The 22,434-nt window shown below is 47.5% G+C and overlaps 1 protein-coding gene across 1 annotated transcript; it reads left to right on the plus strand.

The window, feature by feature from the left end:
- Positions 1–402: 402 nt before the first annotated feature.
- On the plus strand, positions 403–9,742 carry KLHL38 (kelch like family member 38; the record flags this gene model as incomplete). Its single annotated transcript, XM_080694721.1, has 4 exons — positions 403–488; positions 2,033–3,383; positions 8,487–8,592; positions 9,453–9,742. The coding sequence occupies 4 exons, from the start codon at positions 403–405 to the stop codon at positions 9,740–9,742; spliced, it is 1,833 nt and encodes a 610-aa protein (XP_080550847.1).
- Positions 9,743–22,434: the final 12,692 nt, after the last annotated feature.

Consider the following 22,434-nt stretch of genomic DNA (forward strand, 5'->3'; position numbering starts at 1 on the left):
GTCACAGCAACCTGTTTACAGACATCTAGAATTCCCAGGCACTCTTGGGACAAGGGACTCGGGACGGTTCCAAATGGGCAGCGAAGCCTTGCTCAGAGAAGCCGTGCCTCCTGAGCTATTTATGCCGATGTAAACACCTGCCAAGGAAGCAAGGCATGTGGGCATGCGCCAGCCCCGCGGGCCCTCGGGTGGCTGCAAAAGGCAACTGGAAAGTCACATGTCCTAACAGTGGAAAGTACATATGCAGCTATTCTTAGCCCTGGAATGTATACACTGTCTCCCTGCCCAGCGGCCCTCGCACAAGGCTCTAGAAAACTGCGAAAGTGCCTTCAGCATAAACAAACCCAGAACTCCCTCTCCCACAACAAATCATTTGGCAACTGAAGGAGAGGCCTGGAGTTTATGGTTTCACTCGGAGCTGGAGGTGGAAACTTGCTGGGGGGACAAGACAGACCAGGGATCCGTGGGTGTCACTGCTGCAAAACAAGGTAAATATCCCTACTGATTAATTCTTCTGCAGGTGGGCCGTCAGCTGTCACCCAAAAACCAGGGCATTGTTTGGGCTCTGCTTCTACTGATTCCAGCTTTAAAATAAAATCCAAAAGATGCTGTTCAGTCATATTTCCAAATATATAGAGAGAAATTAGGTAGAAGATAGATGGATAGATAGATGGATGATAGGTGTATGGGTGTAGATAGATACAGATAAAGATGATAAATAGATATGGATGTAGACATGGACATAGCGAGAGAGCTTACAAAGTCTGTTTCTATCCCTCATTTCTGTCTACTTACCAGAAGACCACACCCCCAGCATGCCATCCTCGGAAAATGACTAACACTCTCAAAGAGATGTTTAGATGAGTTTACTAAATAGCAGACATAAGACGACGCTGGAAAAAGGCTCATACTTCTGTGAGTTAAATGCATGGACCGGTACTGAGCTTCAGGCTAACATTCCAGTCCCCGGAAATGGAGCAGCTTTCAAGAACTTCAGGGTTTCCACCTTCCACCCACCCTGGCCCTTGGGATCTCTGTAGATGGCAGTTGCCTATTGCTTTTGAGAATCATCATAACCCAAAGGAGATGTGTCAGCTTTGAGGTTTGGGTGGGAGTAGCCTCCCTTTTCAGTCTTCATTACGTGATATTATTTTTTATGTATTTTGATGGTGGTCCTGGAAATTGGAACCCAGGGGCACTCTACATCCAAGCTACACCCTCAGCCCTTTTTATTTTATTTTGGAATGAGGTCTTGCTAGGTTGCTGAGTGTCTCACTAAGTTGCTGAGGCTGGCTTCAAACCCCAGATCCTCCTGTCTCAGCCTCTTCGTTACTGAGATTAATGGCATGTGCCATTCCTAGCCTGGCTCTTCACTGCCTGATATTCTTTATTTTATTTATTTATTTTTTGAGGTACTGGGGATGGAACCCAGGGGCATTCTATCCCCAAGCTCCACCCCTAGTCCTATTTTTTTAATTTTTATTTTGAAACAGAGTCTCACTGAGTTGCAGAGGGCCTCACTAAGTATCTGAGGCTGTCTGCGAACCGTGATCCTCCTGTCTCAGCCTCCCAAATGCTGCGATGACAAGCATGCACCACCACACCTGGCTACTGAAATTCTTTTTTTCCCTTTTTTTCTTGTTTTTTTTTTTTTGGTTTTTTTGTTTGTTTGTTTGTTTGTTTTGTTTTGTTTTGTTGCGGGTTTGGGGATGGAACCCAGAGACATTTGACCTCCAAGCTATACCCCCTTCCCTATTTTTTATTCTTTATTTTGAAACAGGGTCTCACTAAGTTGCAGAGGGCCTCACTAAGCAGCTGAGGCTGTCTGCGAACCGCGATCCTCCAGTCCCAGCCTCCCGTCAAGCATGCACCACCACACCTGGCTACTGCCTGATATTCTTAATGACACCCACAAATATCTTGGTGAATGAACACAGGTGGGCGGGCCTCAGTTCCCCTCACTGAATCATCCAGAATGTACTGCTAGGGTGATGTGACCCTCACCTCTTACAGCCTCTTCCTTCCTTTGTAGGATGGATGAGGAGTCTTCAAATGGACTGCTCTTCCGAGACCACAGCTTCTCCTCTGACTTACTGAGGCAGCTCGATGGTTTCAGACAAGACGGGGTCCTGACTGACGTGAGCCTCTGCGCGGGCGCCCGGGAGGTCCCCTGCCACCGCAACGTGCTGGCCTCCAGCAGCCCCTACTTCAAAGCCATGTTCTGCAGCAACTTCCGGGAGAGCAGGGAGGGCAAAGTGCAGCTGAAAGGCATTGACCCCCCGACCCTGGACTTGATGGTGGCGTATGTGTACACCGGGGAGGTACGCATCACGGCTGGAAACGTCCTCCCATTGATGGAGGCAGCCTCCCTGCTGCAATATCCCCGGCTGTTCGAGGCCTGCTCCTCCTTCCTGCAGAGCCAGCTGGCCCCCAGCAACTGTCTGGGCATGCTCAGACTCTCAGAGACCTTAAGCTGCGAAAGTCTCCAGAAGAAGGCCAGGGAGGTGGCCCTGACGCGATTCCCAGAGGTGGCCGCATCGGCAGACCTGAAGGAGCTCCGCGCCCTGGAGCTGAGAGACTACCTGGGAGACGACAGGCTCTGTGGGGAGGAGGAGAAGGTGTTCGAGGCACTCATGGCTTGGGTCAAGCATGACCTGCAGGCGCGGAGACCACACATGCAGGAACTGTTCCAGCAGGTGCGGCTGCAGTACATCCACCCGGCCTTCTTCTACCACTTTGTGGCCAACGACGCCCTCCTGCAGTCCTCGCCCGCATGCCAGACCATGCTGGAGACAGCCCGGAGGCAGATGCTTTCTTTGTATGGCTCCGGTGCCCCAGACTGCAAGGCCCTGTGGCATGTCCCTCCCAGGAGCGCTTACCAAGACTTCCTCATCCTCCTGGGGGGGAGGAAGGACAACCAGCAGACCACCAGGGATGTCCTGCTCTACAGCCCCCAGACTGGCCAATGGCAGAGCCTGGCCAAACTCCCAGTGCGCCTGTACAAGGCCACAGCCGTCACCTTGCACCGCAACGTCTACGTGCTGGGGGGCATGGCAGTCAGCGCGGGGAAAGGTCTGATCAGTCGTGATGTCTACGTCTTCTCCCTGAAACTCAACCAGTGGAGGCTGGGGGAGCCCATGCTGGCGGCCCGCTATTCCCACCGAAGCACAGCCCACAGGAACTTCATCTTCTCCATCGGGGGGATTGGAGAAGGGCAGGAGCCCCTGGGCTCCATGGAGAGGTACAACAGCATCGACAACATCTGGGAGAGTGTGGCCAGCCTGCCGGTGGCGGTTCTCCACCCTGCCGTCGCTGTGAAGGACCAAAGGCTCTACCTTTTTGGAGGAGAAGACATCATGCAGAACCCTGTGCGCCTTATCCAGGTAAACAGCAGATATATGCACACATGCACACACATGTGCAAGCATGAGTGTGCACACAAGTCATGTACATACGCGCACAAATACTGGCATACACATACATTCACATGTGCATAGCACACATATGCAGGCAGATGCGTACATATACCACAAACGTGTACACAGGCATGTGCATATACTCACACATACATATACAAAAATGTCCATGCGTACGTGCAGGCATGCATAGACACAGGCACATCTTTGTTTTTTGCAAGAAAAGAAAGAAGAGAAGGGAGAAAATAGGTCAGAGGAGGGAAGAAAGGATGGAAGTAAAATGATTTTTTAGCAAGAATTTTTGCAATTTTTGAATTCTTTTTGTGTAAGTCTAGCACACATAATCCCTATCTATAAAGAGTATACCTTCATTTGAGCAAAAACAATATATCTAGAAGTTCAAATTAGAACATACTGTATGTCAGAGAGTGAAGTCCTATAGGTTTTTGGCAGATGCTCCTAGCCCCTATCAGTCGAGACTTAAAGGAAGATTCCCCAGTCGTGACCCTCATCTCCACTACCAACTCCCCTGAAGCCTGGCCTCAGACCCACTGGCTCAAATCTCTTTGTGTGGGATACTGGCATTTGAGTTTTACAAAAGTCTCCAAAGAGTTTCTCAGTTGCATCCAGTCTGAGGAACACCTGCCCTAAATGGTAGGAGGTATTAATTTCACTAACAAGCTCTTCTGAGAAGTATGATTCATAAAGGACACATTTCAGAATATTGTTTTCCAACTTCATGCAAGCCTCTGGCAACCTCTGTCTTCATCTACTGATATGAAAACCTTGAATAGCAAGCTTATCTTTACAGACATCCTAGAAGACCCCATGAGAAGCAGTTTGCTCATTTATAAACCTTGTACTGAGCCTGGGCCACTATGAAGGCATAGGGACACAAAGGAGAACAGAAAGTCACACCTAAACCTCAAGGAACTTGCAAGACAATGGCAGTACAGAAGTTGAATAGAGGAGTGCTCTAGAGCAGAAGGGGTTACCTAGTAGAGGGGTGCTCTAAGAGCACTGGGTAACCTAATAGAGGGGTGCTCCAAGAACATAGGGGGTTTCCTTATTGAGAGGTGCTCTAAGAGTAGAGGGGGTATCTTAATAGATGGGTGCTCTAAGGGTATAGGGGTATCCTAATAGAGGGGTGTTCTAAGAGCATTGGGGTGCCCTCAGTCTATCTAGAGGGAACTGGAGAAGCATCAGGGTCCAGCAAACTTTGGAGGGAACCCTGTGAGGTGGCTCAAACTGACTTGTGCAGAGATGCAGAGGAGGAGAGCAGGTGACGACAAAGAAGGGAAGAGGAGGGAGGAGGGCAGGGTGGGTGCTGAGCTGGAGCGTGACGGAGGGTCTGACGGGCTGGGGAGGTGCTCTGCCAGTGGGAGCAGAGGAGTTGTCTGCTGAGGGAGGGGGTGGTCCTGGCCACCTGTGCAAAGCACAAAGCCCTTTGCCCTGAGGAACTGGAAGCACAACAATGCCCAGTGTCCTTGCCATGCAGATTAGGAAGGGAGCTCAGAAGGACAATAAATACTAGTCTCCATGCCATCTCCACCAGCCCCTTCCCGAGCTCCCCAGCAACCTCCTCTGCCCACATTGCTGCCCCAGAGCCCCCAACCACCAAAATTCTGGAGCATTCTCAAAAGATGGGTGTTTCTGGAGATGAGGATGGTCTGGCAGAGCTTTCTCCATCTTGTCAAGAAATCGGGATTGTGATCAGAGAGGATGAGGTCTCACCCATTCCTGCGGGATGGGTGAGATCACATTTGCGCTTGTTGAAGCTCCCCTGGATCCTGTGTAGAGAAGGGATGGGCGGGGGAGAGGCCTTCTAGAGATTCTCCCAGAAGCCCAGGCAAGGGACGGCAGCGGCTTAGACTCCATCAGGGCCAGCAGAGAGATGTTCTTCTTGCCTTCACCCTCCAGTCCATATTCTCCCTGACCATATAACAGATTCTGAGTCTTTCCAAAACTATTGCATCCAATTCCACTCACTTACTTGACCTGGGAAAGACACATTTGCTCCCCTGACAGCTCTGACTACCCAAGACAGACTCCGACTAGGGGCATCCATGTAAAGCTGGAGCCCCCTCGCTCTTCACTGACGTTTTTCAAAATAGAATCAACAAATATGCTGATGATTTCACATTGCAAACTTGTCACTGGCTTCCTAAGAATAAAATGCAAAACCCAAAAAAGCTTTTAGCCAGCATATCAAAAATGTGTGGTGCAATCAAACAAGACCCATGCAAAGCCAAAAAAGTACTGAACTTGTGAGTGGTCCTTTTACAGAGAAGAGGGAAATGGGTAAAAGCACTAATCTGAATGATTTTCTTACCTACTTAGCACTAACTTTGAAATAGAAATTTTACTCTTTGGAATATCATTTAAAATGAATGCTTAGGGTTACTTGATAGAGCAGGTTGGATTTTCACGCTTAGGGCTGGAGTTTTATTCATAAGAGGGTTCATCTGCATGAAGGCATTTTTTAAAAACTATATGCAATGGGTAGAGTTCAGAATTATACAATGAGCCAGGCATAGAGCCACACACCTGTAATCCCAGTACTTGGGAGGCTGAGACGGGAGGATCGCAGGTTCCAGGCGAGCCTCGGCAGGTTAGCAAGACCCTTAGCAGCTCAGGGCTTGTGGCCGTTGGCCATTTTAAGTATGGGTGGAGAGAGGCAGGTTCAAAGATTTAGAATCCTCAGAAAAGCTTTCCATTGCCCTGATACTCAAGACCTTTAGATGACTGGGAAAAAAAAAAAAAAAAAAAAAATATATATATATATATATATATATATATATATATATATGAGAAGAATGTATAGAAAAATGATGTTTTATTTTCCAAATCATGAAAAATTTTAATTCAGCAGGTACTACATATTTCTTTTTAAAAACTATTTACAAAACAATAAAGATATTTTTAAGTCAATAAAAAAATAAAAAGGGCACACAGCTTAGAGGTAGAATGCCCCTGAGTTCAACTCCTAGTACCAGTTTAAAAAAAAACAACTATACTATGCAAACTGCAGGTATATGTGTCCCTTCCTACCTGAGCGCCTTCCTTCCTATTTCTAGATGGCATTAGGCAAACCCTTTACAATGGCAAAGCATCCCTTCTCCCTGGTCAAAGACCTTCCTCTTGCTGCAGTATCTCTGGAGCATTATGAGGATTGTTGGCTAATGTTGAATTTATTTTTAAAATCCTATCCAAAGCTAAGAAAAAACAGAAGACCAGGAGGCAATTACTCACCCAAGTAAAATGCAACCGTGTTTGCTTTTCTTCTAAGGACATGACTTTCCAAAAATGTGTCCCTTACATATTTTCAGATGAAACCATGAGGCTTCACAGCCATGGTGCTGGCCCTGCTTCTAGCAGCTGGTCCCCTCCAAATTCATGGGCTTGCAGGGCTGATGGAGACCTCCTGAGGTCCTGGTCTCAAAAGCCTCCATCAGGAAAGGCCACAGCTGCCTGGCCCCGGGAAGAGCCTGGAGTAGAGTGGCCAGGAGCATGGACCCTGGGCTCTCCCACTCACTCTAGCTATCTGACCTTGAGCAGGGGATGTAACCTCTCGGGGCCTCAATTGTCTAATCTGGAAAATGGGGGGCAGTAATAGTATCTACCTCAGGGAGTGGTTGTGAAAGTCAAATGTTTAACAAATAATAAAAATAAAGTATTTACAGTGAAGAATACCATACCATTTTCCTCTGTAAAGAAATGTTTCTGTTCCTTCTCTTCTGATTTGGGATTCATCGTCATCTCCTGTGGGACATTTTACCTCTAGTGAACTAACCTACATTTGTGTTTGTTTGTTTGTTTGTTTGTTTGTTTGTTTAGTTATCTATCTGTGGTACTAGAGATTATTGAACCCAGGGGCATTCTACCTCTATATCCTCAGCCCCCCCCCCACTTTGGTGCTAGAGATTGAACCCAGGGGTATTCTACTTCTGAGATATACCCCAGCCCTATTTTATTTTCTTTATTTTGAGACATGATTTCATTAAGTTGCTACGGCTATCTGTAAACCCAGGACCTTCCTGTCTCAGCCTTCCAAGTACTGAGATTATAAGAGTGTGATACCATGCACAGCTCCAGCCCTTTTTTGATTTTTGTTTGAAACAGGGTCTCACTAGGTGTTGGAGAGCCTAAATTGCTGAGGCTAGCTTCAAACCTTTGATCTTCTCATCTCAACCTCCCGAGTATTGGGATTAAAAGTTTACACAACCACGCCTGGCTGATGTCTGAGTTCTAAGCTGAGGACATTAACAGAACACATTCTAGGGCCTCGTGATTTGATCCACTATTTCAGGGCCTGGCACGGGAGCCTGCCCTCTCTTCTTGGGTCTTTCATTCCTTTCTCATGCTTCCTTTTTATATATATATACCAAGACACTAATTCCTTTCAAGAATAAACTGTTCTGATGTCTTCTTCATTTAGCCCCATATTTATTCTTGGCTTTATAATAGCCCTCTTGGATATACCAGAACACTTATAAATTCAAACATAAGCAGAAATAAAAATGATTGGGAAAAGATCACTGTTCTTATAAATACTCATGTTGTTCCTTTTCTCACGAATAGAAAAAATATATATATAGGGGTTTGTTTTCTGTTTTAGCTGTACTGAGGATAGAACCCAGAGGCATTCTACCTCTGAGCTACAATTCCAGCCCTATTTTTTATTCTTTATTTTGATACAGGGTCTCACTTAATTGCAAAGGGCCTCACTAAGATGCTGAGGCTGTCCACAAACCATGATCCCCCTGTCTTAGCCTCCTGAATGCTGGGATTACAAGCATGGACCAGTGCAATGCATTTCAACGCAGACTTCTCAGTCAGTTCTAGAGAAATATAGTTGCTAATCTCCTAGGGTTATAAAAGGACCAACTTATAATAATATTCTCCCTCCTGTGATTTAATGATAATTCATTTATTGATAGTAATATACCTTTAAAAAAAACTGAAAACAAGTAAAAAAAAAAACCCATGCCACATTCCCCTCTTAATTACTAGTTCTTTAAAATAATATGTTGCTTTAAAAGGCGGCGCCATGCTTCTATTCCTCCCCAGGTTTATCACATTTCCAGAAACATGTGGTTCAAAATGGAGACGAGAATGATCAAGAATGTGTGCGCCCCCGCCGTGGTGCTGGGCGAGCGGATTGTCATCGTGGGAGGTGAGTCCCAACAGCAGACCGGACTGCTGGGCAGGACACAAACTTGGCACCTTTCATGGAAAATGGTTCACGGACAGACAGACATTGTTCCGTAAGACAGAGTTCTTGAAAGCATATGCACCCGCCAGGGAGTATGGACAGCCCCTTTCCTCATCTGGAAGTTTCTCCCTGCCTTCATCTGGAAGTCAGGGCAGAAATAACACTTATTTCACAGAGTCGTTGAGATGACCCAATGTAGCGAGGTACCTAAGGCACTTAGACCATCCCAGACTCATGGTCAATATGAAATGCTTGCCATGGTGAATGATATTGGCTTCTAATGAATCATTTTTCTGAAATTGTACCATGTGTCAGGGTTAAAGCTGAAGGGGGGGTCAGAGAGACCTGGGTCTGAATCCTGGCTTTACCACTAACTGACTGGATACTATTTGAGAAACAGTTGGCTTTTCTGTGCCTCAGTGTGTCGATCAGTAAACTAGGGATCCTTAAAGAACCCACCAGTGGGACTACTGTGCAGACCCATTCCTGAGTTCCCAAAGAAAGTCCCCTTCTTTGGATGGCTATAGCTCTTAGATGGATATCCTACAGAAAACTACTGAAATAGAGAGGCCTCTCTCAGTCTACAAATGGCTTAGATGCTATCCTAATTGGAGGTTAAGGATTCACTGTCCGAAGTAAAAAAGATCAAGGTGCCAACCGGAGCTCTGCCAAATGCCCGGCCATCGCAGGGCACCTCAACATCCCACCCTTGAGTTGAGGGGCCCAGCATGCGTTAGCAGCACACAGGCCTGCCACAGACCTGCTGACCTCTGGTCCAGACAAGCAGTGCTGAGCTTACCCATATGTCATCTGGTCCTCAGGTTACACAAGGAGAATTCTTGCTTATGACCCTCAGTCCAACAAATTTGTCAAATGCGCGGACATGAAGGACCGGAGGATGCACCATGGGGCCGCGGTGATGGGGAACAAGCTGTACGTGACGGGCGGGCGGCGGCTGACCTCAGACTGCAGCATCGAGGACTCGGCCTCCTTTGACTGCTACGACCCCAAGACGGACACCTGGACGTCCCAGGGACAGCTGCCTCACAAACTCTTTGACCACGCCTGCCTCAGCCTCCAGTGCATACCCCTTGTCCCCACCTACTCCTGAAGTCCCCAGGAACTGGTCCTAGGTAATATGCTTCCCGTTGCAAGAGAGAGAAACCAGCTCCAAAAAGCTGAGCCCTCAGAGGATGCAGGGCGAGCTCCAGGACTGAAGGTGCCTGGTGCTCGGAGGCTGGAGCCAGGCATATCAGTGCAGGGCTCTCCCCGCTGCCCCACTCCCTCCCTCTCTACCTCTTCTCCACTTGTGAGAAAATGAGTTCCTTTACCCACAAGAGTGTGAGGTCAATGACAGTTGATAAACCCCGACTCATTCTCTAGCTTTGTGTTTCCAGAAGAAAATTTCATTCTACCAACATCCACATAGTAATCTTTAAAAATCAATACTGAGCCGGGCATGGTGACACATGCCTGCAATCCCAATACTTGGTAGGTGGAGACAGGAGGATGGTAGGTTTGAAGCCAACCTCAACAACTTAGTAAGACCCTCAGTGACTTAGTGAGACCCTATTTCTAAGTAAAATAGGGCTGGGGGTTTAGCTCAGGAGTAGAATGCCCCTGGGGTCAATCTTTACTACCACAAAAAAGAAAGAAAAAACTTCTGATAGGCCATTTTTAAATTCCATGCCTACCTCTTGAGCCAATCACTATTGCCGGGGATTGTACGACTATACCTGGCTAGTCCTGGATCATATTGTTACAGAGGTGGGGTTAACTTGTGATTGACAGCACATCCAAAATGCACAAAATGGGACAGAAGAGTTCTCTAAAGAAAGAAACTCTGGGCTGACAACACAACTGCCCAGGCACCACTGAAATCCAGAGCAAGAAAGCTGAGATACCCAAGAGGACCCCTGGAAGTGCTTGGTCCAGGTGGCAGCGTGAGAAATTGGCCATGACCGAGTCTCTGCATTCTATGGATGTAGTGCATTAAAATTCCTCAGAAGTATGTGCAACTCGGTATCAAATATTTGCAAAATTATCTCAAACTGCAAGATATAAAAGCAGAATATAGCTTTGGTGGCTGGTGCCAAATGATGTTTTTCTCCAGCCTCTGGGGGATTATAAACCTGCAGAATTAATCTGGATTTTCATTTCAGTAAATGTTATGAGAATCACTCTTCTGGGGAAAGCCAACAAATTCCTTCAGTGATTAACGCAACGCTTATCCCCCATGCCAGGGCTGTCTACTCCTTGAGCCCCTTTATCTCTAAGCACCTCCCACACTGGCTCAGTCCCCAGCTCAGGGATGAGCTGAGCTTCAGAGCAGCCGCTCCTCACGCTGCCAGCACATTACAATCACCTGGGAAGAGGTTTGGAAACGGGGCTCAGCCCCATTCGAGATAACTGGATGGAAATTCTCCCAGGGTGGGGCCCAGGACACTAGATTTATAAAAAAAAAAAAAAAATAAAGCTTCCTGGCTGGTTTTGTTGTATAGTCAGAGTGGAGAGCCATGGCCCTGCTCAGCTGTGGGCGCCCCTGCTCAGCTGTGGGCACTGGAGACCAATTCCATCCTGTCCTGGCCAGCCCTACCCAAACCCAGCATTGTATGCAAAGTCCTCTTCCTGCCAATGGAAACATCTGGAACAAGTCTTGCTGTCCTGAGCCTGGCACCAGCGTGCCCCGTGCTGGAGCCTCCCTCCTGCCCAGCTCTCTAGGCCCATGCTCAGGACTTCTCCTTTCCTCCTACTGTGTATTCTTTACACCCCTGGCTCTCTTGCTGGGGCAAAGCTCTGTCCTGCTGCCCAGACCACTTGGCCCTGGTCCAGAGACTGCCTGGACAGGGTCCTGTCCCCAGCCTGCAGGCTCCCCCGGAGGTGCTGGCTGGCATCTTACTCTAGCTGATTCTCCTTGAAATCTCTACTCAGGTGCTTGATCCCACCTCTCCTGAATCTGTGCCTGGAAAGGTAACCAGTGAACCCCAGAGGGCCAACATTGGCCGTCTATTTTTATTTCCCATCCTGCCTGACCAGTTGGTAGCATATGACAGTGCCGTCCCTCTCCAACTGTCCTCCCCGCCTCTGGGACACCACTCACTCCTGCTCCTCTTCTTCCCTTTGGTTCATTCCTGTTTCTGTTTTTTCCTGACTACTAAACGGTGACTCGTCCAGGGCTCGGTTGGTCCCTAGGTCTTTTGTGTATCTGTTCTCTCTCCCTAGATGGGTGAGCTATGGATTTGCATGCCACTCCAACACTCGGCCTTACATACTTCTCTGCCTCCAAACCCAACTGTTTGCTCTCCAGCTTCACTGGGAAGTTAAATAGATACAGCAAACCCAACACACTCAAGACCACGCCCACCTCACCTAACCTGCTCCTCCCATTGGCTCCCAGCCCGGAGAGGACAAAATGTGTTTTTTTGTTCACTGTCTATGGCTCGAAGCCTCTCCTCTCTTCTCTTCTCTTCTCTTCTCTTCTCTTCTCTTCTCTCTCTCTCTCTCTCTCTCTCTCTCTCCACTATTCCAAATACATCCAGAGCCAAGCCACATCTCACCATCCACAGTGCTAACTCCATCCCAAGCCACCACCTTGTTTCATCTGACAATAGATTCATCACTGGTCCCTCTGCTTCTGCCTCGGCCCCCTAAATCTCTTCTCCACACAGCAGCCTGTTTAATCTTTTTAAAACATAAATGCAAGTCAAAAGAGATCATTTCCCTGTAGGCTTCTCCTAAGCCTTCCCAGCTAGTTCAGCAGACTCTCAGAGACCAGCGAGAGTCTGCACTGCGAGCTCGCTGCCCTCATCTTCTATTCTCTTCTCCTACGTGTCCCTCTCTCACTTGGCGTTAGCCACGCTGCCCTTCAGGCTCACACATCCTGAGCAAGACCCCATGTTCACACTCCCTGTCCCATCCACTGAAAACCCTGACCCAGATAACATACTCACATGGATAATCCCTCACCTCCCTGGAGTCCCTGCAGCAACAGGACCCGGCAGAGACACCCTGAAATAGGCCACAAATGTCTTCAGGCCCTATGCCTTCATGGCTGCTTCTGCCAGGACAAGCCATCTCCTGACCAGCCTCTTAGAGGGACCCCACCTTCTACTCCTGCCCCTCTGATCCTTCCTTGAACAATAGCCAGGGAAGAGAGAGAGAGAGAGAGAGGAGCTAGGGGAGAGAGAGAGAGAATGGTGTGCATGTCAGGAGATTGAACCCAGGGGCATTCTACCTTGAGCTATACCCCTAGCCCTATCTTTTGTTTCTCTCTCTTTTAAAAAACAGGGTCTTAGTAAGTTGCAGATGGCCTTGCTAAGTTACTAAGTCTGACAGTAAACCTGTAATCTTCCTGTCTCAGCCTCCCCAGGTTTGGGGTTACCACCACACCTGGGTAAGGGCAATCATTTTTTTTTTTGCAGGTTTGGGGACGGAACCCAGGGGCATTTGACCTCTGAGCTACACCCCCTGCCCTATTTTTTATTCTTTATTTTGAAACAGGGTCTCACTAAGTTGCAGGGTCAGCTGAGGCTGACCGCGAACCGCAATCCTCCCATCTCAGCCTCCTGAATGCTGGGATGACAAGTGTGTGCGACCACGCCCTGCGAGAGCGATCATTTTTAAATACAAACTTACTCCTGTTACTCTCCTACTTAGATGCTTTGTGGCTTCCCAGAGTCCCTTGCGTAAAACTCCATCCTTCATGTAGCCCCGGGGCCTTGTATGGTCCAGCACCTACCTCTGTCTCTGACCTCACTATTTGCTACCCCCAGGTCCCTACAGTTTCTCTGGTGCAGCCACCTTCTGCCACCTTCTGCCACTTTATGCCCTCCTCTCTCTTGCCTCAAGGCCTTTGCACATGTCCCTGATAGACGGTCTCCTGACTCTTCACCTGACATAATTTCCACTTGTGCCTTGCACACAGATTAAAAGACCCTCCATGCACCTCCCGCTATTAATATCCCCTGCTGTTAAGTGCCTCTGTGTCCCCGATACTCCCCCTGAAGACCCTCACCCTGTTTGTAGTTACTCAAGCACTCTCTTCCCCTCTAACTTTCTCTCTCTTTCCTGTTCTCTGCATTCCCAAATCTCAGCTCGGTGGCTACTCAGAGGCTGTAGACCTTCAATAAACACACAATTAATTAAGGAATTTGCAAATGTATAAAGAGAATGAATCTGTATTGTTTCTGGGATTTTCGTCTCAAACTCAAAGGGAAGTCCATGTAGGCACTAGATTGAGTGCCCCAGCTCGGGGACATTCTGTCCCCACCCACTCTGTCTTCTCTCCTGCCCTGAGCTGAATCTGGCGGTCTGGGCATGATGTGTCTCTCTCCTGGGTCTAGCCTGGAGGCTGGTGGGCTTTATCCAGAGGGACCTATTTGTCTGGAATTAGCAGTGAGAGTATATAAACTCATGCAGCTTCCAAAAGCCCTCTGTCAGAGACATGCCAATGCCTCAACTTTCTTCTCAGGGCAAGAGCTGATCAGCTGCCAGAGTATATGGCCACTTCAAGTTTGCCCAAGGCTCCCCAGGGTACAAAAGAGCTATGTAAATGGCCTCCTGGGATTCATAAAGGAAGATGGTGCCAGGGCCAAACACAGTTGGAAGCACATCAGAGGCTGGCTGTGGGTCCCACACAGTGCCTTCACAGCAGACGAATCCTCACCACACCTGGACAACCATTGGCCGAGTCCAGAATCCGAATCGCCTTGCAAAACAGCCTTCAGCACGCGGGGGATCCTTTCCAATCTGCCAAGGATAATCTCTGTCTAAAGCGCAAGGGAGAGATGGTTTTTGGCACGAGGCTCCCTTGGCTTCACTGGCTGAGAGTCACAGTCCAGAGCTGAGGTCAAAATATATTTAGCCAGTGGCAGTTAAACTGAAACGTTTTAAGTAAAACAATGTCAACTGACCTGACTCATCATCCCGACAGGCAGCCAGGGAAGGGGGAAGATGAGGCAGATCAAGGATTAGGCAAAAAAAAAAGAACAAAAATATCAACACTCTGTCCAAATGGGAAGCAACGAACAAGAGAAGGAGCCTGCAGAGGAGGGGAGAAACTGAGGCAGGGAAGGCGGGCCAGGGAGCAAGGCTGGAAGAAGCTGCTAACCCCACACCAGGCGATGCCACAGCAGCCCCCTGACTGTCCTGAGGCCACCACCGGACCACCCAGTGGGAGGGCAAATGCTGCGTCGGGCACAGTAATAGCCCCAATGGGACAGAACTCCAGGAATCCTGGCCCCACCCCATTCAGACCCTTCCTGGTTTTCTCTCCAGCTATAAGCAGCGGTGGCTCCAAAGGTGTGCCCCCCAACCTCCACCACCCCTCCAGGTGGTCCCCTCCCATGATCCTCCTCTACCTCTGCCACATCCACCCAAAGTCCTGGGAATCCAACTCTTTTTTTAATTGGTACATTGTGACTATACTTCATATTGAGTTTCAGAGTGATGGAGATGTAGATGTACACGGCACTTGTGTTTATCCCTGGGCCCCGCCCCGCCCCCTCCCCTCCCATACGTAATGCCAAAATCAGTATTGATGACTTCATATAAGGACATATAAGAACTGTGTTCTTCATCAAGTCTCCCTCTTTCGCCTCCTGCCGCCCTCCCCGAGTCCTCTTCCACTCTTCTATCAGTATCTCCTCTTATCTCAAGTCCTTTTTGTTCCCAGTTCCTCTCTAGCTTCCAGATCTGAGTGCAGACATATGGACCGTTGCTTTCTGGAGCTGGCTAATCTTGTTTAGTATAATATTCTCTAGTGCCATTTGTTTTTCTGCAAACGACATGATTCTGTTCTTCTTTATGGCTGAGTACAATTCCACTGTGTCTGTATACACCCGTTTCATAATCCATTCATCTTTTGACAGACAGACACCTAGGCTGGTTGCACAGTTTGGATACTGTGAACTGTACTGCTGTAAACACGGATATGCATGTATCCCTCTAATATTCTGACTTTGATTTCTTTGGGAAGATACCCAAGAGAGCTACAATAGGTCATGTGGTAGTTCCACTCCACAGTGATGGCCATAACAGCTGTGCTAATTTGCAATCCGCCAACATCCTCCCAGGGTTATCACTATGATCATTCGTATTCTGGGTGATGCCATTCCAACTGGAGTTACATGGAATCTCAATGCCATTTTGATTTGCATTTCTTTCATTTCTAATAATGCTGAAGATTTTTTTTCGTGTATTTTTTGGCCACTTGAATTTCTTTTTTTGAGAAGTGTTTTTTTCAGATCCACTGCCCATTTTTATTGGGCTATTTTGTTTTTTAGTGTTAAGTTTTAAGTTCTTTGTATATTCTGGATATTAATTCTCTACCGGAAGATTATTCCGTGAGTTCTCTCTTTCGATTCTGATGGTTTCCTTGGCTGAAAAGGAGCTTTTTAAACTGATACCATCCCATTTACTGATTTTTTTCACTTCCTGAGCTTTGGGGGTCTTATTTCGTAGGTCTCTCCCAGGGCTTATGTGTTGAAAATGAGCTCTATGCCCTTTTCTAACCTTTGCAAAGTGTCTGGTCTAATGTCTAAGTCTTTTATCCATCTGCCTCTGAAAACCAAAGCCCAGACGAAGCTGAATTCACTTCCACTGCCTCTAACAAAAATATGTCACATCCCAGAAGACAAACTGAGCAGTTTTACCCAAAGTCTTTTTCCTCCCAGGACGCCTGGTCCTTCGCTCGCCCCAGCTTGCGGCACACATCCTCCGCATCTCTGCACATGCTGACCCCCCTGCTGGATGCCTCTCTGCACCCTGCCCAGTGCACTCCTGCTAGACCTTCACCCCCTCTTCAGAGCCTTCTCTGCCCTTTCTATTCGGTCCCTTTTCTTTAGCCCAGCGCCTTTCACCCTGGAGCAGGGGCCTGCTTGCTGAAATGTCAACTCACACGCAATCTTAGAGGAATTCTAGGCCCCTGTTCAAATGCCACGTCATTATCTTCATGTGGGGAACTTGGTTTTTGTTTCCCCTAAAGATAGCCATGAATCTCTTTTCCTCTTCATTTCACTTGTTTGATTCAATTAGGATGCCAGGGCCTGAGAGCCTGAATTCCCCAGTGACCCTCCCATAACGAGCCAGTGGTCCAGAAAATGGTGCTCTGAGAACATAGGCAGAAGCTCAAGACCCCAAGGTGCTCAGGAGTTAAGAAAATGCAGGCTCACAGGCACAGAGGTCTTTCTTAGTCAAAATCAGGGGCTGGCTTTGTGGTGCCCCCAGAAGACCCCATCGCCCTGCTGCATTTAGAGCCAAGAGGCTGCCTCCGGCAACTGCAAAAGCAAAACCTACGAAAGCAGCTGGAAAGGAAAGGCCCGGGAATTCTATGCAGAAGACAGACCAAGGGGATGCTGCAAACTCATCCGCAGGCATCTGGGACTTTCTCTTTTGTGTAATACTGAAGAAGGAAACAGACTCCATTCCCACTTTGGATATGGAGTTCTGTGGCTTACTTATCTTCTGAAGAACAAAAGACACCCCTGGGTCTGGAGGGACCCAGGTCATTTTCTACCTGGGGCTGAGATCACTAATATTTATGCACACTGGTTGAACAATTTATTCTTCAAAAATATCCATTAATGAATGAATCAGTGAGTGATTCTGGCTGACATTTATTGACCATTTTCTCTGCATCCCTACATCCAGCACCATGCACTGCATTAAGTCACACAAGAACCTTCCAGCACCTCCTCCAGAGCCATCCCTGAGCACCCCATCTAAAGCAGCCCCCCAGCCTCTGTGTTCTCTCCCACCCGCATTACTTGCATGCATACCTTTTATCATAATAATTTATGGGTTCATTTTCTTTCCCAAGTTCATATAGTTGACATCTCCCCACCCAAATGAACCATCCATGCCAACCAAGAACACATCCGCCTCTTTTGCATCTGTTTCCTGCATCCTTGACACAGCAAACACACGCTGACTTCGTGAGTGCATGAATACACACCAGGGCCAGTGTTCTGGACACAGTGCAAGGGTGGGAGAGGCAGGTGTGTACACTGGCACGGGGGCAGGGAGATGCACTGGACAGCCCCGGGGGCCTCTGTCCAGGTGTGTGCTACAGCAGAGGAAGGGAAGGAGTGGTCTGGGGAGTTCAGTAGGGGTGGCGAACTGGTCATTAATTGGATCTAGTTGATGACACAGATGTCGCTAAAGGGGGCTAGAGCAGCAGGGAAGAGAGTTTCTACCTGGGCTGACTACAGGATGCTGAGCCATGGGCAGAAGGAAGAGGAGCTTCCCTAAGGGGCATAAAGCACTGGGACAGGGATGAGACCTCCTTCCTCTGGGTGCTTCTACTAGTCCCCCATCTCTGCAAGCTCACTCGTAGACTGTTTTCCCAAATGGGGATTTAGGGCCCCACCTTCTGGAACTCCTTTTAAAACTCAGAGCTGGCAAAGCTTACTTCTCTAACAGTGGTCTGTGCGGTGGTCACTGGTGTCTACAGAGAGGCACATAAGGTGGCGTCGAGGAGCAAATGAGAGAAGAGACTCTGAGCTGAGGTCCTGGGTTTCAACCTGGGTCTGTTCTCCATTGATTATGTGGCCCTGGGAAAATTACCCTATCTGTTCTATTTTCTCACTTCTTCTATCCTAGAGACTAGGATAATACCTGCCCCCCATAGTTTTGTGAGGATTAACTGAATTCTAATACGTCAGCTGGCTATGAATTAGCCATTGTTATTGCTGTTATTGAATCCAGCGTACTTGAAGAGTGACGGCCATGTCATTTACTGGCTATATGGCCTGGGAAAGGCCTCATCACCCTGCTGAGCATCAGCGTTCTCTTTGGTCTGTCATGTAAATGACAATATCACTGTGTAGTGGGTTGAAAGATGCCCTTTCCCCTTAAAATAAAAAAGATATGATCTTATTTGGAAAAAGGACTTTGCATATATAATTAAGTACGGGATCCCAAAATGAAATCATCCTGGGTTATCTGAATGGACCCTAAGTCCAATGACAAGTGTCCCTATAAAACAAAAGCAGAGGGAGATTTGAGGCCCAGGAGAAGGAAGAGCGAGGGGTGGGGAAGGGACGGGTGTGACAGGGCCACAAGCCAAGGAACATCAGAGCCACCAGAAGCTGAAAGAAGCAAAACAGCAGCCCTGCTGCCGCTGGAGGGTTGTGGCCCTGCTGACTCCAGAACTGTGAGCAAATACGTTGCTTTTTTTTTTTTTAAGGCACATTTGTGGCTATAGCAGCAACCGAAAGCTCCTGTGTGCCCCCGCCATGGGACTGTCAGGATTGGAAAAGTCCTGTGCTTCAAGTAACCAGCATGCAGTGCCCTGCAATGATGACCATAGCATCCCTTTCCCTTCCCTGGACCCTCATTTTTCCCTCTGTACTTGGGATATGGGGTAGGACGAAGGTGGCCAAGCTCTTGCTGCCTCCTACCAGCTCCTTTGCCACCCAACTGCCCTCATGATACAAGGCACTAGGTCACTCTACATCCTCTGTGCTTCCGGGACATATGACAGGGAATGCACTGAGTTTAGAGGTCTCTGCATAGCTATGGCCAACAGAGAGGACAGTGGGCACTTGTCAGTGTCCCCAGCTCCTCACTAGATGTCACAGTGGGACACAGGATATGGGACAGTCACTCTCCAGATCTCCCAACAAGAAGGGAGCCCTAGGCAAGTCGTTCAGCCCCACAAGGGCACAGTTGCCCACCTTACATTATAAGGATTACGATATTCTTCTCCTACTCACGACTCAATGAAGAAGAAACTCTTACGACAACCACACAAATGTTTAAATAAAAAATAATAACTATAAATGGTGAGCACAAAGACACATTTAGATGGGAAAGATATGCCAGCATAGCAGAAGGGCTGGGAGGGGGGATGTGGCACTGCTGGGTGGCTGCATGGCACGGGACACAATGATCCCTCACCAGACCATGCAGAGAAGCGCCCTCACCCTTCTCCCTAGCTCTGCCCTCTCTTCCTTAACTCACCCACCTGGCACCAGGATCAGAAGGGCAATCCCAGCAGGGATGGGGAGGGATAAAACCTTCTATCTTTCTAAACTTCTTTTCTTTGTTTAAACCTCTTCAATAAATTCTAGCTGCCTTTCTAGACCCATGAGTTCCTTTATGTGTGGAAGAATAAAGAGTCTCCATTTGATTAGAAAACCCAAAAAAACGGTAGCAGAGGGCCCATTCGACAGGCACCAGTGAATGCAATTTTCCTCTCTGACCCCCACAATCCCTCTTCTGTTCCACTGGTCAAAGAGGGCTCACTTATTTGCCTGTTGACAAACAATGCTTAGCTATTAGCTATGGCTGTAGATACATAGAAACAGAGACCTAATAGATCTCCGGGCTCGGCCACCAGCTCCTCACCCACCAAGGACACGATGACAGCTCTTCCTGCCGAAGGCACAGGGCTCTTCCCTCATAAGTGTTCGGTCTTGGGGACATGGCCAAGGACTCTGTTTCACAATAAGTTTTCAAGGAAATAGTTTTGCCCTCAAAATTGCCCCCTTCTTTTTCTCTCGGATGATTTATTTCATTATTCAGTGGCTGAAAATTCATGAAATTTTGTGGTCAGAACAAAAATGTGTCACACATAATTCCATATGTCTATGTAGTGGAGCTGAGAAAAAAAAAAATCTGACAATGAAAACCACCGTTTCTCTCCCGGAATTTAATGGGCCTCCAACCAGGGTTTTGATTTTGTTTTTTAAAGTTACAATATTTTATCCCCTTAATCAAAATCATTGATTAAAGCCCAGCGTGATGGCACATGCCTGTAATTCTAATATGCGGGAGGCTGAGACAGAAGTACCATAGGCTTGAGGCCAGCCTCAGCAACTTAGCCAGGCCCGCAGCAGTTTAGTGAGACCCTGTCTCAATAAATAAATAAATAAATAAATAAATAAATAAATAAATAAATAAATAGAAGGGGCTGGAGATGTTGGTCAGAGGTAAAATTCTCCTGGGTTCAATTCCCAGTCCCAAACACATACAAAAAAATTGTCTTTAAAAAATAGATAGGCTATATAAATAAAGATTGGTCAAAACACTGTAATTTTGTAATGCCAGCATTCAGGAGGCTGAGACCGGAGGATCACGTTTCTAAGACAGCCTCAGCTACTTAGCGAGGCCCTTTGCAACTCAGTGAGACCCTGTTTTAAAAATAAAAAGACTAAAAAATATGGCTGGGGGTGTATCACAGAGGTAGAATGCCCCTGGGTTCCATCTCCAGCACCAAAAAAAAAAAAACCACTAATTTCTTGGATTTGCTTCAAGACTCAAATACTCAGATGCAAACGTCATTTCTGAGTCAAAGAGGTAGATGGCAGCCTGGAAGACCAGTTGTTCCAGTCCAGAGAGGCCACATGGAGAAACAGAAGCACCAGTGGGCCTTGAAAGCCCATCCAAAGACCTGCATTTGAAGTTCAACCCTCCCAGAACTGGGCATCGACCTTCCGCAGGTCACAAAGCCACAGTCTCCCTGTGGACAGACCTCATCTGCCCAGCGCTCCTGAGAAAGCTGTAATAACAAATGTGAAAGCAGACAGTGGGATGCAATAGCCAGCAATGAACACTCTCCTCAACTCTTTATCTCCCCAGGAGCAAGGCCCGTTTGGCCTGGGGAGGCAAGAAAAAAGGATATTAGAGAAAGCTTCCAAATATATCTATATAACCAGCATGCAGATCCAGAAATAAGACATTCCATCATCCCAGGTCCTTCGTCTAAGGATAAGCACTGTCCTGACCGCCAACACCTTAGGTTACTTGCACCTATATTTTTGAAAGTCATATGAATGGAATCAGTCAGTGTGGATTCTTGGAACTGGCATCTTTTTTCCAAACATGAAGTTGTGAAATTTATCTGTGTTATGTCTACTTACTGCTTGTTCATTCTATATAGCATTGAACTTCACGACTATCTCATGATTCAACTTAGCCAGGCCCGCAGCAGTTTAGTGAGACCCTGTCTCAATAAATAAATAAATAGCCGGGCGTGGTGGCGCACGCTTGTAATCCCCGCGCTTGGGAGGCGGAGACAGGAGGATCGCTCAGGTTCGAAGCCAGCCGTGCTGGTGTAAGAGACCCTGTTTCAAAAATATAAAATAGGTCTGGGAGTGTAGCCCGGAGGAAGGAGGGCTTCCAGGAACCCCCGTACAACCAATAAATAAATAAATAAATAAATAAATAAATAAATAAAAAATAGAAGGGGCTGGAGATGTCACTCAGAGGGAAAATTCTCCTGGGTTCAATTCCCAGTACCAAACACATACAAAAAAATTGTCTTTAAAAAATAGATAGGCTATATACAGTGAAGCACCTGTTTCACCCTTAGTGAGCTTTTGGGTATTTTCTCATTTGGAGTGATTGTGGGTATTTTTGTGCAGGTTGGTTTTTTTTTTTTTTTTTTTTTTTTTTGGTGGTGGTGGTGGTGGTACTGGGGTTCCTGGAAGCCCTTCTACCTCTGGGCTACGCTCCCAGACTATATATATATATATGATTTTTTTTTTAAACAGGGTCTCTTAAGCCAGCACGGCTGGCTTTGAACCTGCGAGATCCTCCAGTCTCTGCCTCCCAAGCGTGGGGACTAAAAACGTGCGCCACCACGCCCGGCTGTGCAGAACTTTTGAAAAACATTTTTATGTCTACAGATCTGTCCAGTAGGTAACTGGAAATGAAACTGCTGAGTCGCAGGGTTACGTGTATTCAGCTTTATAGATATAGCCAATCCATTTCCCAAACTTGTCGCTCCAACCTCTACTCTCGCCAGCCGTGTACGAGAGTCCCGGTTGTTCTATCTCCTTAACAACACTTGGAACTATT

Source organism: Muscardinus avellanarius (genome assembly GCF_963383645.1).
Source record: "Muscardinus avellanarius genome assembly, chromosome: 4".
Lineage (NCBI taxonomy): Eukaryota > Metazoa > Chordata > Mammalia > Rodentia > Gliridae > Muscardinus > Muscardinus avellanarius.